The 16,490-nt window shown below is 52.7% G+C and overlaps 1 protein-coding gene across 2 annotated transcripts in view; it reads left to right on the top strand.

The window, feature by feature from the left end:
* TNXB (tenascin XB) overlaps positions 1–16,490 on the top strand; it is a 72,200-nt gene that overhangs the window by 44,792 nt on the left and 10,918 nt on the right. Inside the window, exons 21-30 of one of the 2 annotated variants that reach the window (XM_064283993.1) lie at positions 234–545; positions 2,655–2,998; positions 3,370–3,682; positions 6,057–6,389; positions 8,943–9,260; positions 9,624–9,974; positions 11,489–11,806; positions 12,152–12,502; positions 14,010–14,327; positions 15,936–16,286. In XM_064283993.1, the coding sequence (XP_064140063.1) occupies positions 234–545; positions 2,655–2,998; positions 3,370–3,682; positions 6,057–6,389; positions 8,943–9,260; positions 9,624–9,974; positions 11,489–11,806; positions 12,152–12,502; positions 14,010–14,327; positions 15,936–16,286 (3,309 nt within the window). Of the gene's footprint in view, positions 1–233; positions 546–2,654; positions 2,999–3,369; positions 3,683–6,056; positions 6,390–8,181; positions 8,682–8,942; positions 9,261–9,623; positions 9,975–11,488; positions 11,807–12,151; positions 12,503–14,009; positions 14,328–15,935; positions 16,287–16,490 lie in introns of those variants that run through there. The other variant, XM_064283991.1, reaches the window with a different exon arrangement.

Here is a 16,490-nt window from a genome sequence, read left to right as displayed (position 1 = left end):
AGGAGCCGTGTACATCTGGGGAGAGAATGTTCAGGTGAAGAGAACAGTCAGTGCCAAGGCTCTGGGGTGGGAGGCAGCCTGGCATGTTTGAGGGATGGCCAGGAGGCTGGTGTGGTTGCCACACAAAGACTGATGATCATAATTTAAATGGATCTTAAGGAGGGCTGGGACTTCATCAGTAACTTCCAGCAACAAGAAAGACTGTCTGCATTTCTTCTTAGCCGCTAAAGAAGAGCCCTCAACTTCTGCAGTCCCACTCCCCACCACTGCCCTGGGCTTTCTGAAGCCACGCCTGGGGGAGTTGACCGTGACCGATGCCACCCCTGACTCCCTGCACCTGTCCTGGACGGTCCCCGAGGGCCACTTTGACCACTTCCTGGTCCAGTACAGGAATGCAGATGGGCAGCCCAAGGTGGTTCGGGTGCCGGGGCACGAGGACGAGGTCACCATCTCGGGCCTGGAGCCGGACCACAAGTACAAGATGAACCTGTATGGCCTCCACAGAGGCCAGCGTGTGGGCCCCGTCTCTGCCATTGGTTTAACTGGTAAGTGTGAAGTAGGGCACTGGGCCCTCCCCAAGGTAGACTGGGTTTCCCTTTTATTGTCAGTGTCCAGGTGTCTCTGTTCCTCTTTCCCCAGGACTGAGTCTCCAGAGCTCCTGGGAGTGAGTCTGTTCATGTCTTTTCTCCAAGCCTTTGGTGTCACTCAGCCCTCTTACCCTTCACACATAGGCTTTTGGGTTTCTTGAAGAGGCAGGGGTCCAAGAACCTGCCAAACCTCTGACCCAACCTCCCGTCCACCAAAGCCTCAGCCAGGCATGGTCAGGGGAGTGAAGGGAGTGAATCCTGGAGAAGTTCCAGGCCCTTTTGGGAGAGGCCGTTGGGGACTGAGGCCTCCAGGCTGGTAATTGCCTCCAAGGCAGGGAAATAACACAGGCTCAGGCAGACCTACCTCAGTCCATTCAAGCTATGTGACCTCAGAAGAGTCAGTCAACCTCTCTGTGCCCCCTTTTCTTGATCTGTGAAGAAGGAATAGCCACACCCGCCTTGCAGGGTGGGCGTGAGTATGGCTTGACTTACACATAGTGAATGGTAACTACAGGCTTTCCCTCCTGAGGGAGGTAATTTGTCCCTGAAAACCTCTTAGGGAGAACTCTCGTAATTGTCACTGATTTCAGTGGGAAAAATTGAATGTGTTCCTCGAGCCCCCAAATTGATGCTAAAACAACACTGAATTCTGTTAACATGGATAGTATTACTTCAATAGTTAACGTTAGTTATACACACACCGTAACAAGGCATTTTCCCTTCATTAATTAACACAACCTTTTGCTGCTTTCCTTAAGCTCTTTTGTAGTTATTATCCCCTTAAGACCTACCTATGCTTAAGACCCAGTTCCCAAACGTAAGAGATGTATGAAACGTGGTGGTTTTGTAATTCAACCATTAAGGCAGAAAAAAACCTTACACAGAACAGAAAAGGTGAAAGAAATCAATAAAAACAAAGCAAATGATTTCACACATGCCAACAGAGCCAGCCTCACTGGGGCACCATGGTGCACAGCTCTGTCCTCAGCACTAAAGAAGGACTACAAGACCCAACCATGACCTATGTACACAGGTGACCCGACTGTGGTCTCCTCTCTGCCCTCTGCTGTGAAATCCAGATTGGCGTCTGTAAATGCTCAGAAAAGCTTTCTGTCTTAGTTATCCAGTGCTACTGTAACAGAAATCATGTCGGTGGGTATAAAGGACCGAAATTTATTTTCTCACAGTTAACCCATTGCTGTTGAGTCAATTTCAACTCATAGTGACCCTGTAAGACAGAGTAGAACCGTCCAATAGAGTTTCCAAGGAGCGGCTGGTAGATTCCAACTGCTGACCTTTTGGCTTGCAGCTGTAGCTCTTAACCACTGCGCCACTGGGGCTCTTTCTCACAGTTCGGAGTCTAGAAGTCTGAATTTAGGGCACTGGCTCTAGTGGAAGGCTGTGTCTCTGGGAGAAAACCCTCGTCTTGACTGCTCTAGCCAACCACCTTTGGGCTTGCAGACTCGTCTACCTCTTGTCCTCAGATAGCGTCAGCTTCCATCTGAGTCTGCTTTCTTCTCTGCCTAATCTGCTGTTTCTCAAGTGATTGGTTTAAGACATGCCATACACTGTTATGGTCTCATTAACATAAAAAAGAAACTCCTGTTCCCAAATGGGATTATATCCACAGGTACAGGGGTTAGGATTTATAACACATATTTTGGGGGAACACGATTCAATCCGTAACACCTTTGAAACCAAAGGAGTATTAAAGGAAAACCCTTGAAGTGGGATTCTCAACACCTGAGTGGGTGTATCTCCTGATGTGACTTTCCTGTTGTATTTGGTGGTGCGATGAAACGTTCCTTCTATCCCACTAATGGACCTGCTGCCCCAGGGGTTTGGTGTGTACCCATCACCGGGTTTCAGCCCCACCATGCATGACTCCCCACGAGTGTGTGCTCTGACCTATGGGAACTGAACATTGAAACCAAGGAAATGATGCTTCATCCTGAGGCATGGCATGCAGGGTGCAGGATCCTGGTGTGCCTCAGAGGAGTCCCAGGACCCCTGACCAGAGAGCTCCCCATGAATACATCCACTCATCCTCTTTGTCTCCCAATCCAGCCCCAGGAAAAGAGGAGGAAATGACCCCAGCAACGACAGTCCCATCCACTGAGACCCCTGAGCTGCCCTTCAAGCCACGCCTGGGGGAGCTGACTGTGACCGACGCCACCCCCGACTCCCTGCACCTGTCCTGGACAGTCCCCGAGGGCCACTTTGACCACTTCCTGGTCCAGTACAGGAATGGGGATGGGCAGCCCAAGGTGGTGCGGGTGCCGGGGCACGAGGATGAGGTCACCATCCCAGGCCTGGAGCCCGACCAGAAGTACAAGATGAACCTGTACGGCTTCCATGGTGGCCAGCGTGTGGGCCCCACCTCTGTCATCGGGGTGACCGGTGAGTGGAGGGTGAAGGCCCTGAGGAGGACCCAGCAGGAGGGTCACCCTGTCTGTAGTGATGGTGGCCAGGGTACCTTTGTGCCTTTTCCCTGCAGCTCCCTGAGATCTCAGTGTTCCTCCTGGGCAGAGAAGGGCGGCTGTGAGCCGGGCTGGTGGCTGCCACCTGTTCCCCCACCTGACCTGGGCACGTTTGTGGGGTGTTGACCCAGCAGGACCGCCCTGCCCAAGGATAGCTTCTCTGAACTGACCTCAGGATCCAATCATGGCCATGGCTTCTCTATCCTTGTCCCTGAGAAAATCTCACAGGGCCCCTCCTCATCTTCTCTGTGTCTCTCTTCTCAGCTCCAGAGGAAGAGTCCCCAGTCCCCACAGAGATGGAGGAGACCCCTACCCCCACAAAACCCTCCACGGAGGCCCCAGAGCCCCCTGAAGAGCCACTCCTGGGGGAGCTGATGGTGATAGGATCCACCTCAGACTCGCTGAGCCTCTCCTGGACTGTCCCCCAGGGCCACTTCGACGTCTTCACCGTGCAGTTCAAGGACAGGGACGGGCGGCCCCAGGCGGTGCGTGTCAGGGGCGAGGAGCATGAGGTGACCGTGCAGGGCCTGGAGCCCGGGCACAAGTACAAGATGCACCTGTACGGCCTCCATGAGGGGCGGCGCGTGGGCCCTGTGTCTGCTGTGGGCCTCACAGGTGAGTGGGGGCTGGGCAGGGAACTGCAGGAGAACCCCTTTCCCTGGTAGATAACAGCTTGACGGTTCTGCTTCTTCACCTTGACGGTCCAGGCCTTACCTCCCCTCTCAACCCTCCCTCCATGGCCGCCATGGCTCATGCCTAGTGGTTTGGCTTTTGCCACTCTGCAGTATTGTCATCTCCTCTGGTGTGGCCTCCATCTGATGATCAGGCCACCTCCGAGGGTGAAATGTGCCAGGCACAGGCCAAGACTGACTTATCAGAATTTTCCTTTCTTGCCATCTTAATCACAGCATTCTTAGTTGTAACCACAAAAAACAAGAAAAAGAAAACAGCCCAACATCCAACCACATTGAAATGATTCAATAATAATTTAGGTAACATCTATAAAATGAACTAATATGCCACCATGGAAAAAACAATTACTTTATAACGTTACACTGAGAAGAGAGACCACACATTTTTTGTAAGGATGCCGGTCATGAGCACTTGAACATAACATGAGTGGCAAGAAGGCTTGAAGAAAACGCATCCTCGGGAGGCCCGGCCCGTGGGACAGAAGAGGCCCGTGGGACAGAAGAGGGCATTCGAGCACTTTGTATTTTCTTTTGTATTCTATTCTCTCTTGTCCAGACTTTCTTAAATGGCTAGCATTTCTTTTATAATCAGGGAAAAGAGAAAAATAGAGTGTCTTCTCTGCTCTTTTACTTCATCCCTGTCCCCACACCACCTCCCCCATCAGTCTTGCAATTTATTTCATTTTGAATTATGGGAAAGTTAAAATTTCTATTCCATAAGAAATTGGTGTTGGGGTGGGGGCGGGGAGCAGAATCACAAGGCAAATTAAATTGCAAAAGCACAGTCAATCAGGCCTGCCTTTCCTAAGCCATTCTCAGCTAGATTCTTATACCACCTGTTTAGAGTGTTTCATGAGAGTTTCTACGGGTCTCAAAGAAGCCATTCTCTCTGAGAATCGTTACTTTGAAGGACAAATAGCTGCCCCTAGGACACCAGTTGAAGGTCCCTGGATGGCACAAACAGTGTGCTCTCGACTACTAACCTAAAGGTTGGCAGTTTGAACCACCCAGCAGTACTATGGAAGAAAGGCCTGGCAGACTACTTCCATAAAGATTATAACAAAGAAAACCCTTTGAAGCAGTTCTCTGTAACACATGGGTTCACCATGAGTTAGAATTGACTCAATGTCTACAGGTAATCTTTATGGAAGTAGATTGCCAGGCCTTTTTTCTGAGGTGCCAGTGAGTGGGTTCAAACCACGAACCGTTTAGGTTAGTAGTCGAGTGCAAACTCTTTGCAACACAAAGGGACCTTCATACAAAGTAAAGAGAGTAAAATAACAGACCAAGGTCCCTGTCCTTCCTGTTTCATCTGTACCACACCCCACTCCCTGCCCTTCACCCTATTATTAATTTTTTCAGATCAGGAATTTTTTTAAGCCCGCATTTTTTCTAGTCATGAAAAGAAATAGCAACATTGTGGAAACTTTGAAAAATAGAAAAAAAATCTTTCATCATTCTCTCCTGAAGCAATACTCACCACCAGTAACGATGTGCGTAACTCATGCTTCCATTCCGTGTTTTCCACACAACGCATGTTTTAAAGTTGCCTTCAGCATGTTCGGAAACCCTGGTGGCGTAGTGGTTAAGTGCGTAGTGGTTAAGTGCTACGGCTGCTAACCAAAGGATTGGCAGTTCAAATCCACCAGGCGCTCCTTGGAAACTCTGCGGGGCAGTTCTACTCTGCCCTATAAGGTCACTATGAGTCGGAATCGATTCGACGGCACTGGTTTTCTGGGTTCAGCATGTTCATGGAATTCTTGGGTCTTACTTCTGTATACACTGGTTACATCCTAAGCGCTTCCCCCATGACTACACAAGCTGCATTAATCATCATTGTAATGGTTATTCAGTGCTTCACGGTGAATGCTCCATCCCCAAATTAATCATCTTCCATGGGTCATTTGGGTTCCTGACACATTTTGCTGTCATGAATAATCCCTTAATGAACTCTTCCATGCTATAACTTTTTCCTTCTTTTTTTAATAATTTTTTTAGGATAAGTGCCCAGAAATGGGATTATTGGGTCAAAGCAAATGAGCATGTTTTTGGCTCCTTACACATGTGTCTGAATTGCTTTCTGAAGGTTTGTAATGGTGCAATCCCACCAGAAGTAGGTGAATGGCAGGCAGTGAGGCCTGTCTCAGAGCCTTGGCCACTCCTAATGGCTAATACAAAGGCTCCAGGGCCCTTTAAGCCTATGGTTGGCTAAGGAGATTTGTGGGATGTGTTTGATTGATGTCCCCAGCTGAGAAAGTCAGCCATTAAGCCTGGTTTCTCCATCTCTCTCCTCTCAGTCCCTCACAAGGTCATGGAAGAGACCCCCACCCCCACAGAACTCACCACCGAGGCCCCGGAGCCCCCCGAGGAGCCTCTCCTGGGGGAGCTGACGGTGACAGGATCCACCTCGGACTCGCTGAGCCTCTCCTGGACTGTCCCCCAGGGCCACTTTGACACCTTCACCGTGCAGTACAAGGACAGGGACGGGCGGCCCCAAGTGGTGCGTGTCAGGGGTGAGGAGCGTGAGGTGACTGTGCAGGGCCTGGAGCCTGGGCGCAAGTACAAGATGCACCTGTACGGGCTCCATGAGGGGCGGCGTGTGGGCCCCGTGTCCACTGTGGGCCTCACAGGTGAGTGGGGGCCGGGGGCAGGGCAGGGTGTGGAGTGAGGGCCTGGGAGAGTTTTCCTTTTCTACCAGCTTCATGGAAACACAAATGTTCTCCATAGCAGGGCGTCCCTTAAACTTTAACACAAGTCTGAGTCGCCTGGGCGACCTTATTAAAAGGCAGACTTGATTCATCAAGTTTGGGCTGAGGCTGCAGGCGCTGCATGTCAAACAAGATCTCCCATGAAGCTGATGTTTCTGGTCCGCGGACCTCACTTTAAGCAGCAAGCCTCTTCACAACAAAGGAGTGCAGACCTTAGAATTTGCTGAAAGTATTTAACCTCCATCGGTGATTCCTCCTGAGCCCCAGCTGCTCTCTGGGTGACTGGGATAGGATGGGAGATGACAGGGGTCAGGCTACAGCACATCCGGACAGTAATACCCTGAGCCTCCTGGTTGGCGTATTAACAGAGTTTTTACTCCACTGGGTCAAATTGTGTATTCAGCAAAGACTTGCACATCCTGGTCTGGGCACTGTGGAAGCCGGGGTGCCAATGGCCTCCAGCCAAAGACCCCCAGGAGCACACCTATGGGTGAACAAGTTGGATTTATGCTTTATGCAATGAGGGAGGGTGTCAGGAAGGACTCGTCAGAGTGTTTGGGCTTGTGAGAGGTGATTTGGGGGGAAGTTTAAGGAGCAGGAAGTTCTGGGTGGTGCAAACGGTTATCTCATCTGACTGCTAAAGGGAAGGTTGAAATTGGAGTCCACCCAGAGGTGCCTCAGAAGAAAGGTCTGGCGATCTACTTTCAAAAAATCAGCCACTGAAAACCCTATGGAGCACAGTTCTACTCTGACACCCATGGGGTCGCCATGGGTCAGGGTCCACTTGACACCAGTTGGTTACAGGTTGGTTTAAGGAGCGGGGCTTTGCTCTGGATTGGATGCTGTTGGGAAGAAGGAGTGATCTTATGATTATATGTCTTAGTAAATCTTATCTACAGAGAGGGCAGAAACCCTGGTGGTGTAGTGAAGTGCCATGGCTGCTAACCAGAAGGTCAGCAGTTTGAATCCACGAGGTGCTCCTTGGAAACCCTATGGGGCAGTTCTTTCTGTCCTGTAGGGTCGCTATGAGTCAGAATTGACTCGACGGCAATGGGTTTGGTTTTGGTTTTTGGACAGAGAGGGCAGATAGAGCGAGGTGACAGCTGTGATTGGTACAAAGAAACAGTCACTCCAGTCAGCCAGGAGAGGGACAGATTTGGTCACTTTTGTGGCTGCACAGTATTCAAGTTTTGTCTGTATTCAGACAGATTACAGAGTAACCCCCTGATCCATGATGGTCACAGATGGCCTGGTCTGATGTCGGTATTCCCTGAAATTGCCCATATTCAGCAGGAGAACTCTAGACTGTGCAGTGCCAGACCAGCTCCTAGCAGCCCCAGGCCAAGCAGATGAACCAGGAGACTCTCAAATGTCAGGGCTGCATATCTCCTTCTCTGGGGTGAAGCTTTGAAAGTGCCACCTAAGTTCTTATCCTAACAGGGCACACTGGGGACAGTGAACCCGCAAATACAGCAAAGGGGAGGACAATAGGACAGAAAGCCCAGGAGCCAGACCAGGACAAGGCACGGGCCCTTTAGTCCAGGACAAGTTTAGGGACCCCCAAGAGCTGAGACCTACCTGATGACAGCCTTAGAGAAGGAAGAAGAGGGTGTCAGATAACTGTCACAGCAGGTGCAAAGGCCTGGAGCCTGGAAACAGCATGGTGCAGGCAAGGACTGAGAGACTTTTGTAGGATATCTTTTGAGGTGGGGAAATAACCTTGACATGTGTCTGAAGGGGAGAGGGTGGCCCACGGAGTGTGGGATTCCTTCCAGGGGTAGGGAGGGTGATTGTATGGTTTTAAGCTGAAGACTGACACCATCAAATTTGCATTTTTTAAGAAAACTCTTTCTGGCTGTTTGGTGAAGAATGGATGTGGGGGTGGGGACAAGCCTGGAGTAGGGAGACCAGTAGGAGGGCAGTAACCAAGGAGAGAGGAGATAGGGGCCCAAACCAGGCCAGTGGGATGGGGGCAAAGGAGGGCAGGGCTCCACGGGAAACCTAGGAAGGACAGCTGAGCACTCTGACCCTGTGACAGCTGGGAGGAGCCCAGGACACTTCCTGGTTTCTGGTGAGGCAGTGGCTGTTCAGAGCTGCCTTCAACAAGGCACGGACCCAGCAGAGGAGCATGTTTGCGGACAAATTCATTAAATCACCAGTGAGAGGCCAACCTGACTACTCCCAGTGGAGGGAGACCCCAAGCACGGTGACCATGTGAGCTGGGCTCAAAAAAGAGGCCGGTGCTGGGACAGAGGAGGGGTCATGGGGATGTTAGTGGATGGTGGTGACGGCACAGGTGCATGAGGGTCAGGGGATAGGACACCGACAGTGAAGGTTCCGGAAAAGAATCATGGATTAGAACAACCCTGGAAGGCATCTTATGTTTATCATCTTGTTTACGTACCTCACCCCTACACATGCTGAAGGGAAGAATGGGAGAACTCACCTGTCCCCTCTGTCTCTGTCCATCTCCAGAGGATGAAGTAATGATGACCTCGGCCATGCCCACGGCCGCCTCTGAGCCGCCCTTCAAGCCACGCCTGGGGGAGCTGACTGTGACGGATGCCACCCCTGGCTCCCTGCGCCTGTCCTGGACGGTCCCTGAGGGCCACTTTGACTACTTCACGGTCCAGTACAGGAACGGGGATGGGCAGCCCAAGGTGGTGCGAGTGCCGGGGCACGAGGATGAGGTCACCATCTTGGGCCTGGAGCCTGACCAGAAGTACAAGATGAACCTGTACGGCCTCCACGGCGGCCAACGTGTGGGCCCCATCTCTGTCATCGGGGTGACCGGTGAGTGGAGGGTGGTGGCCCTAGGGGGAAGACCCAGTGGGCAAGTCACCCTCTCTGGTGATGGTGACCATGGTATCTTTGTGCCTTTTCCCTGCGGCTCCCCAAGGTCTGACTATACCTTCTGGGCAGAGAAGGGCGGCTGTGAGCCGGGCTGGTGGCTGCCACCTTTTCCCCCACCTGACCTGGGGCTCCAGGCACGTTTGTGAGGTGTTGACCCAGCAGGACCACCCAGCCCAAGAACAGGCTTCTCTGAACTGACCTCAGGACCCCAGTTGTGGCCAGGGCTTCTCTGTGCTTCTCCCTGAGGACCCAGGGACATCTCACAGAGCTCCTGCCTCACCCTCTCTGTGTTTCTCTTCTCAGCTCCGGAGGAAGATTCGCCCACCCCCACAGAGATGGAGGAGACCCCCACCCCCACAGAACCCACCACTGAGGCCCCAGAGCCCGCCGAGGAGCCGCTCCTGGGGGAGCTGACGGTGACAGGATCCACCTCGGATTCACTGAGCCTCTCCTGGACCATCCCCCAGGGCCACTTCAATGCCTTCACTGTGCAGTTCAAGGACAGGGACGGGCGGCCCCAAGTGGTGCGTGTCAGGGGCGAGGAGCGTGAGGTGACTGTGCAGGGCCTGGAGCCCAGGCGCAAGTACAAGATGCACCTGTATGGCCTCCACGAGGGGCGGCGCTTGGGCCCCGTGTCTGCTGTGGGCTTTACAGGTGAGTGGGGGCTGGAGAAAGTGCAGGGTATGGAGGACGGGGCCTGGGAGAGCTTCCCTTTTCTACCAGTTTCATAAAAACAGAAATGTTCTCCACAGCAGGGCCTCTCTTCAAACTTTTATTTGCATACAAATACTAAGCCAGATTCAATATAGCAGGTTTGGGCTGCAGACCGAGATGCTACATTTCTAACAAGATCCTCCGCTATGCTCACGCTGCTGTTCCATGGACCTCCGTTTGAATTGGAAACCTCTTTTCAACCTGGACTTTGTCTTAGAATTGGTTGAAAATTATTTAAACTTTATCTGAGACTCCCCACTGAGGCCCAGGCACTCTCTGGCTGACCAGGCTGGGATGGGAGATGGGAGGGGTCAGGCTGCAGCATGTCCTGACAGTAACCCAGGACCCTATTGGTTCGGTTTTCACCGATATATTGATTCAGTGGGTGAGCCCTGAGCAAGACAATGTGGGAGGTCACTGGACAGCCTCTGACACGACAGACACCCATGTTCCTGTCCTAATGGGGTGCACAGCCCTGGGCACACAAATACAGCAAAGGGGAGGAGCATGGAAGGGGGATCCCAGAGCCAGGCCAGGACAAGGTAGGGACCCCTTAGTCTGCCCAGGGGACACCTAAGAGCTGAGACTTGCCTGGTGACAGCCTTAGCGGAAGAGAAAGAGGGTGTCAGATCACTGCCACAGCAGGTGAAAAGGCCCGGAGGCTGGCAACAGCATGGTGATGGAAGGACTGAGAGACTTTTGTAGAATATCTTTTGAGGTGGGGAGGTAACTTTGACATGTGTCTGGAGGGGTGGTGGCAGCTCATTGAGTATGGGATTCCTTCCAGGTGAGGAGAGTGGTTGTACAGTTTTAAGCTGAAGACTGACACCTCCATGTTTACGTTTTTAAAAACTCATTCTGGCTGTTTGGTGAAGAATGGATGTGGGGGTGGGGACAAGTAGGGAGACCAGTAGGGAGGCAGTAACCCAGGTAAGAGGAAATGGTGGCCCAAACCAGGAGTGGGGTGGAGGTGGAGGAGAGCAGGGCTCCAGGAGGAACCTAAGAAGGACAGCTGAACCCTTTGGAGTCCAGTGACAGTTGGGGAGAGGGAGGAGTCCAGGATACTCCCAGGTTTCTGGTTGGGCAGTGGGTGTTCTGAGCTTCTTTGAGAGCAAAGGCATCATCAAATGGATGATGAGATGCTAACCTGACTCCTGGTGGAGGGATGTCCCAGATGCAGTGACCACATAGGCCCGGGCTCAGAAGAGAGGCCAGTGCTGGGACAGAGGAGGGGTCACAGGGGTGTTAGTGGACAGTGGTGATGGCACAGGTGTATAATGGTCAGGGGATAGGACACCGACGGTGAAGGTTCCGGAAAAGAAGACATGGGTTAGAACAACCATGGAAGGCGTCCTTCCTGATGCTTGGTATCTTGTTTTGTACCTCACCCTTTCACATGCTGAGATGAAGAATGAGAGACCTCACCTGTCCCCTCTATCTCTGTCCCTCTCCAGGAGATGAAGTTAGGACAACCCCAGCCACACCCACGGCTGCCCCTGAGCCTCCCTTCAAGCCACGCCTGGGGGAGCTGACCGTGACTGACGCCACCCCCGACTCCCTGCACCTGTCCTGGACGGTCCCCGAGGGCCACTTTGACCACTTCCTGGTCCAGTACAGGAACGGGGACGGGCAGCCCAAGGCAGTGCGGGTGCCAGGGCACGAGGACGAGGTCACCATCTCAGGCCTAGAGCCGGACCAGAAGTACAAGATGAACCTGTACGGTCTCCACGGTGGCCAGCGTGTGGGCCCCATCTCTGCCATCGGGGTGACTGGTGAGGAGGCCCCAGGGGGAGAACCCAGTGGGTGGGTCACCCTCTCTCTGGTGATGGTGGCCATGGTATCTTTGTGCCTTTTCTGTTCGGCTCCCTGAGATCTGACTGTTCCCCCTGGGCAGAGAAGAGTGGCTGTGAGCTGTGCTGGTGGCCGCCACCTGTTCCCCCACATGACCTGGGGCTCCGGGCACATTTGTGAGGTGTTGACCCAACTGGACCACACCACCCAAGAACAGGCTTCTCTGAACTGACCTCAGGGCCCAGTTGTGGCCACAGCTTCTCTGTGCTTCTCGAGGACATTTCACAGGGACCCTCCTTACCCTTTCTGTGTGTCTCCCTCCTCAGCTCCAGAGGAAGAGACCCTTGTCCCCCCAGAGATGGAGGAGACCCCCACCCCCACAGAACCCACCACAGAAGCCCTGAAGCCCCCTGAAGAGCCGCTCCTGGGGGAGCTGATGGTGACAGGATCCACTTCAGACTCGCTGAGCCTCTCCTGGACCGTCCCCCAGGGCAGCTTTGACGCCTTCACCGTGCAGTTCAAGGACAGGGACGGGCGGCCCCAGGTGGTGCGTGTCAGGGGCGAGGAGCGTGAGGTCACAGTGCAGAGCCTGGAGCCCAGGCACAAGTACAAGATGCACCTGTACGGGCTACACGCAGGGCAGCGCGTGGGCCCTGTGTCCGCCGTGGGGCTGACGGGTGAGTGAGGGCTGGGACAGGGCAGGGTGTGGAGGACAGGCCTAGAAGAGTATCCCTTTTCTCCCAGCTTCTTGGAAACAGAATTGTTCTTGACAGAGGGGCTTCTGTTCAAATTCAATGCACATCCAAACGTGCACAGGAATCTTGTTAAAGGCAGATTCCATTCAGCACATTTAAGGTTTAGGCTGGAGTTCCCTGTGGTGCTGATGTTTCTGGTCCACAAACTTCAGTTTCAGTTCCTGAGAATGTAGGAACATGGAGCCTCCCCTAGAATTTGTTGAAAATTATTTAACCTGCATCCATGATTCCTCCCGAGGCCCAGCTGCTCTCTAGCTAACCAGGGCTGTGATGGGAGATGGCAGGGCCCAGGCTGCAGCGCGTCCTGACAGTAACACCTGGAACTTTGTGGTTTGGTGTTCACAGATTTATTGATTTAATGGGTGAGCCCTGAGCCGGGCACCGTGGGAGGTTGCTGGGCCTCTGACATGACAGACACCCACATTCCAGTCCTAATGGGGTACATAGTCATGGGGACAGGCAGTGAACCTGTAACCACAGCAACGGGGGAGGTGCATGGGAGGGGGAGCCCAGAGTCAGGCCAAGATAAGGCAGGGACCGCTAAGCCTTCCCATGGAAACCCATGGGAAGATTAGAGACCTGCCTGGTCAGAAGGAAAAAGAGGGTGTCAGATCACTGTCACAGCAGGCGCAAAGGCCAGGAGGCTGGAAACAGCGTGGCGATGGAGGGGCTGAGAGACTTTTGTAGGATATCTTTTGAGGTGGGGAGGTAGCCTTGACATGTGTCTGGAGGGGAGGAGGCGGCTCAGGGAGTATGGGATTCCTTCCAGGGGTAGAAAGGGTGGTTGTACAATTTTAAGCTGAAGACCGACATCATCATATTTGCATTTTTTAAAAAAACTCTTTTTGGCTCTTTGGTGAAGAATGGATGTGGAGGTGGGGACAAGCCTGGAGGAGGTAGACCAGGAGGGAGGCAGTAACCCAGCTGAGAGGAGATGGGGGCCCAAACCAGGAGAATGGGGCAGGGCAGGGGGAGGGCAGGGTTCTAGGAGGAATCTAGGAAGGAGAGCTGAGCACTCACCCTGTGACAGCTAGGAGGAGTCCTGGACCTTTCTGGGTTTCTGGTTGGGCAGTTGGTGTTCTGATCTTTGTGAGCAAGGATAAGATGAAATGGACAATGAGATGCCAACCTGACCCCCAGTGGTGGGAGACCCCAAACACAGTGACCATGTGGGCTGGACTCAGAAAAGAGGCCAATGCTGGGACAGAGGAGGGGTCACAGGGATGTTAGTGGATGATGGTGATGGCACGGGCGAATGAGGGTCAGGGGATAGGACACCGACAGTGAAGGTTCCAGGAAAGAATCATGGATTAACCATGGAAGGCATCTTTTTTATGTTTATCATCTTGTTTATGTACCTCATCCCTACACATGCTGAAGTGAAGAATGAGAGACCTCACCTGTCCCCTCTGTCTCTGTCCCTCTCCAGAGGATGAAGTTAGGATGACCACAGCCACACCCACAGCCACCTCTGAGCCGCCCTTCAAGCCACGCCTGGGGGAGCTGACTGTGACCGATGCCACCCCCGACTCCCTGCACCTGTCCTGGACGGTCCCTGAGGGCCACTTTGACCACTTCCTGGTCCAGTACAAGAATGGGGACGGGCAGCCCAAGGTGGTGCGGGTGCCAGGGCACGAGGACAAGGTCATCATCTCAGGCTTGGAGCCTGACCAGAAGTACAAGATGAACCTGTACGGCCTCCATAGTGGCCAGCGTGTGGGCCCCATCTCTGCCATCGGGGTGACCGGTGAGTGGAGGGTGGAGGCCGCTGGAGGGGAGACCCAGCCAGAGAACCCTTGCTCTTTGGTGGCAAGTGAGCTGGTTTTTTTTTTTTTTTTTTAATTATTTACTGTGCTTTAAGTGAAAGTTTACAAATCAAATCAGTCTCTCATACAAAGTTACACACACCTTGCTACGTACTTGCTAGCTGCCTTCCCCCAATGAGACAGCACATTCTTCCTCTCCACCCCGTATTCCCCATGTCCATTCAACCAGCTCCTGTCCCCCTCGTTCTTCTCATCTCTCCTCCAGACAGGAGTTGCCCACATAGTCTCATGTGTCTACTTGAGCCAAGAACCTTACTGCTCACAGTATCACTATCTAATAATCCAGTCCAATCGCTGTCTGGAGAGTTGGCTTCGGGAATGGTTCCAATCTTGAGCCAACAAAGAGTCTGGGGACCATGTCCTCCAGGGTCCCTCCAGTCTCAGTCAAACCATTAAGCCTTGTCTTTTTACGAGAATTTGAGATCTACAGTGTGCTGTTCTCCTGCTCCATCTGGGATTCTCTGTCGTGTTCCCTGTCAGGGCAGTGATCAGTGGTAGCCAAGCACCATCTAGTTGCTCTCAAGCTGATGGAGTCTCTAGTTTATGTGGCCCTTTCTGTCTCTTGGGCTCGTCTTTACCATATGTCTTTAGTGTTCTTCGTTCTCCTTTGCTCCAGGTGGGTTGAGACCAACTGATGCATCTAGATGGCCGCTTACTAGCCTTTAAGACCCCATACGCCTCTCACCAAAGTTGGATGCAGAACATTTTCTTAATAAATTTTGTTATGCCAATTGACCTAGATGTCCCCTGAAACCATGGTCCTCAGACCCCCCATCCCTGCTACTCTGGCCTTCGAAGCATTTGCTTATATTCAGGAAACTTCTTTGCTTTTGATTTAGTCCAGTTGTGCTGACTTCCACTGTATTGTCCTTCCCTTCACCTAAAATAATTCTTGTCTACTATCTAGTGAATACTCCTGTCCCTCCGTCCCCACCCTCGTAACCATCAAAGAATATTTTCTTGTGTGTTTAAACTTTTTCTAGAATTCTTATAATAGTGGTCTCATACAATATTTGTCTTTTTGTAACTAATTTCACTTAGCATAATGCCTTCCAGATTCCTCCATGTTATGAGAGGTTTCACAGATTCATCGTTGTTCTTAATTGTTGTGTAGTATTCCATTATGGGAATATACCGTAATTTATTTATCCATTCATCTGTTGATGGGCATCTTGTTTGCTTCCATCTTTTTGCTGTTGTAAACAGTTGAGCTGGGTTTTTTGGGTGGGGCTTGTTCAGTGACCACAGACCTGTTCTTGCCTGAGGTGGTGGCCCTTTTGCCCCTCCCTCTGGAGTTGACCGTTGGCTCCTCCTGGGCAGGGAGGGGCCATTGAGAGCTTTGCCTTTGCTGTGCTGGTGGCTCCCACCTTACCTGGGGCTCTGGGCACATTTGTGAAGCATTGACCCAGCTCAAGAACTGGCTTCCCTGAGCTGACTACAGGACCCCAGTTTTGGCCACGGCTTCTCTCTGCTTCTCCCCAAGGACATCTCACAGGGCCCCTCCTCACCCTTTCTGTCTTCCTTCCCAGCTCCGGTGGAAGAGACCCCTGTCCCCACAGAGATGGAAGAGACCCCAACCCCCACAGAACCCACCACCGGGGCCCCAGAGCCCCCCAAGGAGCCGCTTCTGGGGGAGCTGACAGTGACAGGCTCCACCACAGACTCGCTGAGCCTCTTCTGGACCGTCCCCCAGGGCCACTTCGATGCCTTCACCGTGCAGTACAAGGACAGGAACGGGCGACCCCAGGCAGTGCGTGTGAGGGGTGAGGAGCGCGAGGTGACCGTGCAGGGCCTGGCGCCTGGGCACAAGTACAAGATGCACCTGTACGGGCTCCATGAGGGGCGGCGCGTGGGCCCCATGTCTGCTGTGGGCTTTACAGGTGAGTGGGGGCTGGAGAAAGGGCAGGGTATGGAGGACGGGCCTGGGAGAGCTTCCCTTTTCTACCAGCTTCATAAAAACAGAAATGTTTTCCACAGCAGGGCCTCCCCTAAACTTTAATGCACATCTAAGTTGCCTGGGGGACTTTGTTAAAAGGTAGACTTGATTCATCAAGTTTGGGCTGAGGCTGTGGGCACTGCATTTC

The sequence above is a fragment of the Loxodonta africana genome, chromosome 1 (assembly GCF_030014295.1).
Source record: "Loxodonta africana isolate mLoxAfr1 chromosome 1, mLoxAfr1.hap2, whole genome shotgun sequence".
Lineage (NCBI taxonomy): Eukaryota > Metazoa > Chordata > Mammalia > Proboscidea > Elephantidae > Loxodonta > Loxodonta africana.
The sequence above is the reverse complement of the archived record's forward strand: the minus strand, read 5'-3'. Positions and strand labels throughout refer to the sequence as shown.